The sequence below is a fragment of the Elephantulus edwardii genome, unplaced genomic scaffold (assembly GCF_000299155.1).
Source record: "Elephantulus edwardii isolate Elephantulus edwardi_28Jun2011 unplaced genomic scaffold, EleEdw1.0 scaffold00088, whole genome shotgun sequence".
In the NCBI taxonomy this organism is placed as follows: Eukaryota; Metazoa; Chordata; class Mammalia; order Macroscelidea; family Macroscelididae; genus Elephantulus; species Elephantulus edwardii.
In genome coordinates, this window is record NW_006399838.1 from 4,727,644 (window position 1) to 4,738,744 (window position 11,101).

An 11,101-nucleotide genomic window follows, 5' to 3' on the forward strand; every position below is an offset into this window, starting at 1 on the left:
ATTATTTTTTGTGTGTGTACCGTCAAATCGGATCTGACTGGTACAGAAGGAGGTTGCCCCTCCTTCTCCAGCAGAGCATCTGGTGGATTTGAACGCGCACCTCTGGGATTGCAGTGCAGTTTCTTGCCACTAGGCCACCAGAGCTTGCCAAATCCACCAAAACATTTTAAACGAGGGAAATACATTGTTGCATTCACATTTTTCAAAAGACTGCCCTCACGTTATTAAAAGAATGGATTTAATGTAATCAGCCTGATTCCTGTGTAGGCCAGTATGTGAGATTCATGTGTACAGTCTCCGTTTGTAGAGATGGATAAATTAGAAACTGGCTACATACAATGGGGATATTAAAGCTTGAAGAGACTGGTTTACACACGTTCACAATGTTACTATTAGTAAAATGAATGTAAAAGGGAAACAACACAATACACACGTACAGAATACTATGTAAATGAAAGAATGTCTAAAATTCAAAGCACATGTGTGAAACACAAAGTATATAAATATATGTATGCAAACTAATAAAAATATTTAATTAAAGCACACACACACACACACACACACACACACACACACAAAAAGAATAGATATAAAGTCCTGTATGCAGACAGAAAAAGTAGGAAGAAGGAAGTGGGAAGAAATGTGTGTTGTTGCTGCTGCTGTTAGGAGTTGCTGAGAACGACAGCTTCCAACAACCCTGTGAACCACAAAGCTGCGCCTGGCCGGTCCTGCACCAGCTTCGTGACCTCCGACGTGCTTGAGCTCACTGCTACAGTCACCACGTTGTTGACGGTCTTCCTCTCCTTTCACCATGTTGTTGACGGTCTTCCTCTCCTTCTCGAACCTCTTGCAGCATCATGTCTTTTTCCACGAACTGGTCCCTCGTGACAACATGACGAACGTATGTGAGATGTAGTTTCACCATCCTGGCCTTTAAGAAGCACGCTGCTCTTAGGTGCCATCAAGTCAGACCCAACTCAGAGCTGACTTTCCAGTGGGTTCTCAGAGGCTGTAAATCACACAGGAGGAGATGTTGTTGTTGTTATTGTTGTTGTTGTTATTGTTGTTGTTGTTGTTGTTGTTGTTGTTGTGTGCCACTGAGTCACCTGTGACTCATAGTGACCCTATGTGCAATAGCTGTGAATCCTGTCCTATCCTGAGCCGGTCTCACTGATTCCTACACAACTACCCTTATTACCTCCCCCCCAGTTACTGTGTCAATCCATCTCATCTGGGTCTTCGTCTCCTGCACTGTCCTTCCATCCTTCCAAGCATGATGTCCTTCTCCAAGGACTGGCCTCTCCTGGCCACGTGCCCAAAGTGAGAAGGAGCTGCAAACTCTTTACCTCCAAAGAGAAGCCTGGTTTCATCCTCTCAGAGACAGACCTGTGTGTTCTCCTGGCAATCCATGGTATGTTCAAAAGTCATGTGAAATATACGCCTGTCCTTGCAGGTGTGGTATCCACTTCCTAAGCAAAATGCTACCTGAAACTCTATGAACTTTGCTAAATGTCGATAGTTGTCGAGGGGCTTCAGGCCTTTTGTTCACAGGGTTGTTATGAGTCGTGCTCGACTCGAAGGCAATCAGCAACAACTTCCAAATTAATTCAGCAATGCTCGTCCATTGTTTCTACATCTCATGTTTCTTTCTGTGGTTGTTGTTATTGTTTTGGTTTTGTAGTTTTTATGAAAGGCAGCATAGTTTACAGTGCTACTGTTAATGTTGTTGTGGTGGTTGTTATGTGCCATCAAGTTGCCTGTGACTCATAGTGACCCTATGTAAAACAGCCCTAAATGCTGCTCTATCCTGTACCAACCTCACCATCTCCAACACATTCATTCCCACCACCCCAATCACAGAATCGATCCATCTCATCGAGGATCTTCCTCTCCTTCGCCGCCCCTCTACTCTCCCAAGCATGATGTCCCTGTCTAAGGACCAGTACCTCCTTGCAACATGCCCAAAGTGTGTCAGACGAAGCTTCAGAATCCTTGCCTCCAAGGAGCAGCCTGGCTTCACCCTCTCCAGGAAAAAAACTTGTTTGTTCTCCTAGCAGTCCATGGTATATTCAATGTCCTTCTCCAGTGCCACAGCTCAAAGGCATCAATTCTCCTTCTATCATCCCTAGTCATTGTCCAGCTTTCTGATGCATAGCGAGTGATTGCAAAGACCATGGTGTAGACAATTTTAAAAAGGGAGGGACGGTGGAAAACTCACAGCAACCCTTTACTGGATGGTTTCAATTCTTCTTTTTTTATTTTTTTGGTCTTATTAAAGAAAATTGGTTTTGTTGATTAGGATTTAAATTTACAATTATATTTGGGCTAGTTGCAAACATTCTTATTGTAAAAAGCTTTGATGTAAATGATACATTCTTCGTGCAAATAACAAGAGTCATTGACTTAACTGCCACTGCAGCACTAAAGTGCTGTCCCTGTGTTTTTCAGATGGGACTCTATGTTTATCTTTTTTTTTTACTTATTTCAGTATAAATATGATAGAATGAATGTGTAGAATTATGCATTGGCTTCATGACACGATCAAAAATATTCTGTCAAATTATTTGGATGATTTCTACAAATGATTATAAACAGTGTGCTTTTGGAGAAATGTACCTGAGGTTGTTTTGAAAGGGTTTTCACAAATAATTATCTCCCCTCATAAATAAGTTATCTTGTTTTCTTAAGAAACCCAGTGGACAGGTTACATCATCCAATGTGATACGAGACCCAAGCACAACATATGTATGAGTGCTACCATTTATTATTCTCTTTTTGACAACCAAATTATTTTTGGAGTATTACTCTGAATGATAAATCAAGTGATTTAAAAGTGCAATTCAACATTGGAAAATTGAAGTTGTAAGTGCTTTTATCTTAAGTAGATGCTCTCTATGTACCTTGAATAGTAAGTGCTTTAGCTTTGATCTAACTTTGTGGTGATGGCGTCTTCAGGGAGTGACAGTAGGCCAATACAGTATGCAGGTCCTAGGAAGTGAGGTTGAGCATGAACTCTTACATCTTACGTTAATGAGGGTCTAACTCAGCATGGGTGTAAATTCTGTTTGGGGGGGTTTCCTTCACTCTCTCTGACACGTGGAATCTTCCAACTGCCACTGAATGATTTTAAGCTTCTTTTGGAGAAAGACTAATAGGGTTTTCTTTAAGAATTATTGTTTTGTATGTAACAAGCTAGGCTTGGTATCCACTTCCAAGATTGTTTACCTCTGGAAACTCTATGAAAGTGGAGAAATAATGAAAGTTATACAAGTGTTCGGGTCTTTCGTTCATAGGGTCACTATGAGTCATCTGCAGCTCGATGGCACTGAACAACGACAGCAAATAATTTTGTTACATTATTTCCTGGAGCATGACATTCTTAAAGAAAACATATTTCCTAATTTCCTTTCAATAGATTAATAACCCTTGCCATTACAGTGTAAAATATTCCTATTTCTCCCTTGTTGATTCTGGAGTTGATGGCTTTGAGGAGGATGGATTTGCTGATTTATAGTCACTGTTGTTTTTTTATAAAGGATGGAGGGAAAGGGTTTGCCATGGCTTAGTGTGTCACCATACTCTCCCTTTTGGAACCCATAGCTTTCATTGGCCTTTATAGATACTCAATTATGCTAATCTCCATTGGATGCCCAAGCCTGTCCTACAGGAAGAATTACAGAGCAGACTCCTACACATCGCTTCACATTCACAGAACTAGGAAATCCAAGATGGAAGCAGGAGACGTGCAGATAATTCTTTCTATTTCAGCTAGTTAGGTTCCAAAAAGACTTGAACGTCTCATCCATGCCTCACTGTATTGTTGGATCTGTTTCTATTTTCTAGGTTGGACGAATTGAAGATTTTCTATACCAACTCGAAGACAGCTTCTTAAAAACTAAAAAACTGAGAACCGCTCGAAGGCAGAAAACAAAAATGAAGCGGCTTCAAATCATGCAGAATAACTAGGCTCCATGGGGACAGGCACCACAACCAAGATGTCCCAAAGAAAGAGGCAAGGGGTGTCCACTAAGACAGACTGACAGCCAGACACCAAAGGCAGTTGCCAAGTGGATGTGATGGATCTTCTCGGCTCACATTCTCAAAGACAGTCTACCTTCATCTCAGCTGACAGGAATAAATGTTCTAAAGTTTGTCTGTACTCTTACTCAAATTGGTCTTGTTTAGTTAAAAAGCTTGTCAAAGAACCACCCCCACTTCTTTCGCCTACCTGGTTCTTTTGCAACTAACTGAAGTATTTTAATATCTACCTTGAGTACACTTACAAATCCATGCACAGCTATTAAGAGTTCTTTTCAAGGTGCGGGGTGAAAGGAAATGGAAAAGATACAGGTGAAAAGATAGATGAGTAAGGTCCAATGGAGATTAAACATAATACATGAGACTGATTGTATGAAAAATAAAAAAGAGTTATTCACATGCCATATGCAGGCATGTTGTTGTTGTTGTTGATTGCTGTTGAGTCTATGATGACTCATAGTGACCCTATGAACAAAAGACCTGAAGTCTTTCTGTAACTATCATCATAGAGATTCCAGAGGCATGTAGTTTAGGATGCCACTGTTGCTTCAAAATCTGTCTTAAACTAGGAGCTCCACCAAACACTGTCCACCATGAGCAACTGTTATGGCATTCAACACGCAAAAGGCACAAGGTTGAGCATCACAGCAAACCCAGATTATCTCAGTACAGCAAACCAACAGAAGAGTGCTGTATGATTTAGAAGAATGTTCCTCCAAAATAGAACAACACTAGGCCCAAGGGCCACAGGCCCAAGAGCCCGGCAGAAATGAAAAACCAAGGCACTCTATGAGGTCCTTCATGCCACACTCCTTCACAACCAAATATTTCCATTGGCTTTCACCAAAGCAAAAGTGTCCATCTTAGGTGTTCTACAGATAAACTTCTATTTATTTCTCATGGTTCTCTTACCCCCCCCCATATATGCCTTGACTCTTATAACTGCTGTTAGACTTGGCATCTATGACTTGTCACACTATCCCAAGGACATTCAGCAACACTTGCATTTTTTTTCTAGGCACTGTGATTCCAGTAACAAGGAATTTCAAGTGCTGAGAAGGAATGAGCATCATCTGTGACTTTGCAGTAAAATACAACAGCATGAATCCTTCCAACCGCCACTACTAAAAGTCATATGTAGTCACATCAGAGATGCAAGTTCCTCTTCTCACTTTCTTGAGTAGGAAATGCCCCTGTGGCCTGATGGTTATTCTAAGAGGGAACGGTAGGCCTCTGATCATAGTCAGAATAGCCCCTATTTTCTCTCTAATTACACATTTGTCTCTCATAGATGCTGCACAATTTATCTTATGGTGATTAGTATAAGACTAGTTCCTCTAAGATGAGGGTGATGTTCAAAATGTTCAAATTGCTATACCATCATCTCTGATATTAATGATTCCTTCTCCCTTAATTTCCTCCCACTTCTGTCTATATCTCTGGGTTCTGTGATTCACTGGAAGCTCTCATAGAAACTCAAAACACCACCAGGGAGATGGCTTAGGAGAGACTGTGGATGAAACAGGCTGATGTATGTTGTTATAGCGACCGGTGAATGATGGGTCAGGAGCCTGCAGGCTGAGGCTGTCAGCTGTCAGTGAAGCTGAACCAGGTGAGATACTTTGTCCCAAGAGAGCAAGATGCAGGCATAGACAGACAATATAAATACAAAGAAGCCAAATATAGAATAAAATAAATAAGAAAATATATTTTTTAGAATTAATATTTTTTAAAAAGGAACAGGATCCCAAAATATATTTATTATAATAAGCATGAAAAAGAGAAAAGAGAAGAGGATAGGATAGTTAATGGTGAAATATTTACTTTTTGACTATAAAAGAATCAATTACAAGTCTTATATAGATGTCAGTATAATAATGCAAAATACAACAGCCTTTACAGACTTTGAAATTAAATGACCTTTGTTTTTGCTTAGCTTGGACATCATTTGGAATGCTAGCAGTTCAGGGATAGAATTCTCACCTTTCGTGTAGAAAATCCGGGTTGGATTCCTGGCCAGTATATTTCATGGATGGCCACCTAAATACAGGTTTGTGTTTCACTGTGAGACTAAACAGGTTTCATAGGAGAGTCTAGACTAAGATAGATAAGGAAGTAAGCAAGCATTTTTCACTGTTTTGTTTGTACTCACTGTCAGGGGCCAACTGGACAGAAGTGAAGAAGAAAAATCCACTGAAATGGAAAGAATAATAACATAATGCTATGAAGAACTCCAATCCATTTGGAAACCTAGAAGAAATGGTAATGGCTTTAGACATGCCCTACCTACATAAACTAACACAAAAGTAGACCATATGAACAGATCCATCACAACAGAAGAAGTTTAACAGATCATAAACAAACTCCCAACCGAAGAAAAGTCCTGATCACGTTGACTTCACCAAAAAATTTCACCTCAGTTTAAAAGAAAACAAAAGTTTTACTCAAATTATTTCAGAATATAGGAAACTATTAAACTCATTCTATGAAGTAGACTCAACCCTGATACAAAAGCCACACAGAAAAAACAGTGCTGTTGTTGTTGTGTACCATCATGTCAGAACCGACTCATATCTGACCCTTCAGTAAGTTTTCAGAGGAAGTAAATGGAAAGAGACTGAGGTTGTTCACAATTACAGCTTGCTTGGCTCCATAATCAGCACTCTTGGCACCAGCAGTCAGGAAATCAAAAGACAAATTGCATTGGGAAAATCTGCAGTCATGGTCTTCTCCAGAGTGCTGAAAAGCAACTATGTCAGTCTAGAGTCTAAGCTGTGCCTGATCCTGGCCATGGTCTTTTGCAGTTACTTGCTATGCATCAGAGAGCTGGACAATGACTAAGGACAACAGATGAAGAATTGATGCCTTGAGTTGTGGTGCTGCAGAAGAGTCTTGACCATACCATGGACTGCTAAGAGAGCAGGTCTGTCCTAGAGAGCGTGAAACCAAGTTTCTCCTTGGATGCCAGGATTTTGAAGCTCCGTCTCACATATTTTGGGCACATGGTCAGAAGAGGCCAGTCCTTGGAGAAGGACATCATGCTTGTAAGGCTGAAAGGACAGTGAAGGAAAGGAAGACCTCAGATGAGATGAACTGATACAGTGACTGGGGTAATGGGGACTGGTGTGTCAGAATTAGTGAGACAGACTCAGGATAAGGCAAGCTTCAGAGCGGCTGTACACAGGGTCACTATGGCTTGCAAATTATTTGATGCACATAACAACAGGCATGTTGCCAGGTAAGACCAGTCCTTGGAAAAGAACTTCATGCTGGTAGAGGTGGAGAGTCAGAGAAAGGCAGACCCTCAACAAGATAAAATGACATCATGACTACAGCAGGCACGGGCGTGGCCAAGGTCATGACTATGATGCAGGATGTGGTGCCTGACAGTAAGAATTAACAGTGTTAGATGTGATTTCACTATTTGCCCATCTCCGCCCATTTCTTGCACCAAAGACCCATTGGTAATTCCGACTAGGATTTGATTAAGGAAGAAGAAAAGCTGTTTATTGTAAAGCTTTTATAGAATGGAAACCTAAAAACAAAGAAAAATTTTCAGGGGGAAAAAAGTTAACCAACATTCTCAGCTCTTCACCTACCTATCATAACGTTCAAAATCGTACTGAAAGCACTAGCAGGAGAAGATTAAATAGATGAATGGGACTTTCTAAGACTCTAATTCCTGTGCACATCCAAAACCTTCTCCACCAGGGTAAAAAGGGAAGCCACAACTGGGAAAAAGTGTTTGGCAATGACATATCAGATAAGGGACTTATATCTAGAATTTATAAAAATACTTGAGCACCACAACAAGATAAAGATAAATAATCCAATTGAAAAATGGGCACAGGATATGAACAGGCACATCACCAAAGAAGACATTCAGATGGCCAACAAGCACATGAAGAAATGTTCAAAATCCCTAGCTCTAAGAAAGATGCAAATCAAAACAACTATGAGATATCATCTCACCCCAGTCAAAATAGCAAAACTTAACAGAACACCAAGCAACAAATGCTGGTGAGGTTGTGGAGAGACTGGAACCCTTATTCACTGTTGATGGGTGTATAAAATGGTGCAACCACTGTGGAAAGCAGTGTGGCGCTTTCTCAACAAGTTGCAAATAGAGATACCATTTGACCCAGCAATTCCACTACTGGGAATATACCCTAAAGAGACCATAAACGACATCCAAGCAGATATATGCACACCCATGTTTATTGCGGCTTTGTTTACAATAGCAAGGAGCTGGAAACAACTTAAGTGTCCATCAACAAACGAATGGATAGAGAAGCTCTGTTATGTTCACACAATGGAATACTACGCTGCATTGAGAAACAAGGAACTCATGAAATATTATTCAAAATGGGTGATCCTGGAGGACATTATGCTCAGTGAAATATCTCAGTCACAAAAGGACAAACACTGCATAGTGCCACTGTTGTAGAATGGGACTGACATCAGAGTTGAGGTAAGACGGAGGAAAACTGGATGAATTATGTATACTGCATTGAAGCCGATGAGGGAGAGAACGGTTTAAAAGCAATATATTATAGGGCATTATGATTATCATAAGAGTCCGGAATGAAGGGTCCACAGTGGAGTGTGCCCGGGGCGGGGAGATTGTATACCAATGAAGGAATTTTACTTTTAAGACAAAAGAGTGAACTGGGGGGGAGGGTGTGTGGAAGTGCAACAATGAATGAATGGAAACCCAAAATCTCTGTAAATGTTCATTAAGATTAATTTTTTAAAAAAGCACTAGCAGTGCCCATAGGAATGAATTTTGCTTGAAATTTCAACACTAATGTCAAGATCTTTACGTAGCAATAATCAGCATAATTTACTGCACCTGGCCTCCCATTTCTTGTTTGTTGTTAAAATGTCTGCAGGAAAGAGTTGTAAAACAGTACAGTGATGATAAAAACAACATTAACAAATACAGAAATCCAAGTCCACAAAGTATTTTCAGAAAGCTTGTTTCATTTCAACAGCACAAGAACCTCATCATATAAGCATTGTTTCTATTTTATAGTTGAGGACACAAAGGCTTTAAGGGTTTAATACTTTTCCTGTCAAAAAAAGCAACCTCTAATATGATCAAACAATAACATAGAGAGAGTTCTGATGGCCTAGTGGATGGAAAGTGATGCTACCAAGCAAACAGTGGGTGATTTTAATCTGCAGCCCTCAGGCCTGGTTTAAAATGTTTTTGGTCAAACATTCTTCTAAGTGACATAGCCCTGGTCTGTCCACTTGCTGTACAGAGGTAACTCATGGTTGCTGTGATGCTAAACACTGGGACACTGATGTGTCAAATGTGATCATGGTTACTCATGGTAGACAGTGTTTGGTGGAGCTCCCTGATTAAAACAAGCTTGGAAGCAGGAGTGGCATCCGGTTCTGAAACAGTTTGCCTCCGGAAACTCTACGAATGTGGAGAATCAATGAAAGTTATACAAGTGTTCAGGTCTTTCTTCATTCATAGGGTCGCTATGAGTCTCTACAACTCCACGGCATTTAACAACAACAATATAATCAATCCTGAAGAGGTCTGTAAGCCAAAGTTCGTCTGAATATTTTGCCCTGGAGGTTGTGTTGTTGTTGTTGTTATGCACCTTCAAGTTGGAACCAACTGATTGCTGAACCTCTGGCAAGTTTTTCAAAGGCAGTTAATTGCACAAGAAGAGACTGCACATCTTTCTCCCAAAGAACAGCCTGTGCATTTCAACCATAGCCCTGTGAGACTGTAGCACAGCCTCTACTCTTTAGGCCACCAGAGCTTCCGTGTATAGGGTTGTTGAAATTGTGCAGGATTATTAACATTGTTAAGGGTGAGAATTCAGTGATAACATATATGCTCTTTCTCTGCCATATTCTTGAAGATTTTATTCTATAACATTTCAAACACATTACTTGCAAATAAAACAGAAAGGCGTTATGACACAAGAAAAGAGGTGCTGTCCACTCACGATCAGATCTGCCTTTAGGAAGCTTCAGTAATCCGGATTCCCTTTGTCCTCCCCAGCTCGACGTGTCCATTCATTATATTCTGATATATATGGATGGCCACACTTCACAAGCCAGCGAGCTTGGCAACAAACAGATTCTCCCCACATTCGAGTGATAAATTCTGTTTTAAAATGTGGTTGGATTGCTGCACTGGCTAATCTTCTGGAAGAAATAGTTTAAATTCAGAAGTCCCACCTCCAAATGAAGAATGACTGTATGAATATTGTATCTGTTGCTCTGATCTGCATTTGCCTTAGAGCCATTTGATCAGTCTTTGCTCATTCTTCAGAGTATTTTGGTGTTTGTTTTTCTTTACATTTATTTTTAAAATTTTCACACCTGTTAAATAATTGTACAATCTAACTGATATAGATTAGAGAGAGAGAGAGAGACTCACAGTTGATAGATAGATTCCAACTTATGATAGTCACTCACTGGGTTTCCAAAGCTGTAAATCTTAATAAGAACAGGCAGTCTCATCATTGTCTCGTAGAGCCACAGATGGGTTCAAACGAACAAATTTTTTGTTAGTAGCCCCATACTTACTCTTTTTACGTAGGGTTGTTGTTGTTAGGTGTAAGTCAAGTATGACCCCTAGGGACCATGTTGTCAGCAACACATAGTATGACTTATGAACGACAGACCTGAATTTCTGATATACTTGAGGCCATTGCTGCAGTCACTATGTCGTCCCATCTCAATGAGGGTCTTCCTCTCTTTCACTGACCCTCCATCCTTCCAAGCATGATGTCCTTTTCCGAGGAATAGCCTTTCCCAGCAGCAGGTCCAAACTATGAGAGATGAAGCTTTGACATCCTTGCCTCCAAGGAGCACTCTGACTGCACCTTTTCCAAGACTTACTTGTTCATACTTTTTACAGTCCATGGGATATCTAGTACTCTTCTCCAACATCACAACTCAAAAGCACCAATTCTTCTGTCATTTCTATTCCTCGTCCAGCATCAATTCTTTTGTCATTTCTATTCACTGTCCAGCATCCATTCTTCTGTCATTTCTGTTCATCGTCCAGCTCTTAGACACATAGCAAGTA

General features: G+C 40.4%; 1 protein-coding gene across 1 annotated transcript in view; it reads left to right on the forward strand.

Annotated features, from left to right (window-relative positions):
* Window positions 1–3,966, forward strand: part of SPATA16 (spermatogenesis associated 16) — a 343,510-nt gene extending 339,544 nt beyond the window's left edge. Inside the window, exon 11 of the mRNA XM_006890379.1 lies at window positions 3,844–3,966. Within this exon, the coding sequence (XP_006890441.1) occupies window positions 3,844–3,966 (123 nt within the window). The remainder of the gene's footprint in view (window positions 1–3,843) is intronic.
* Window positions 3,967–11,101: the final 7,135 nt, after the last annotated feature.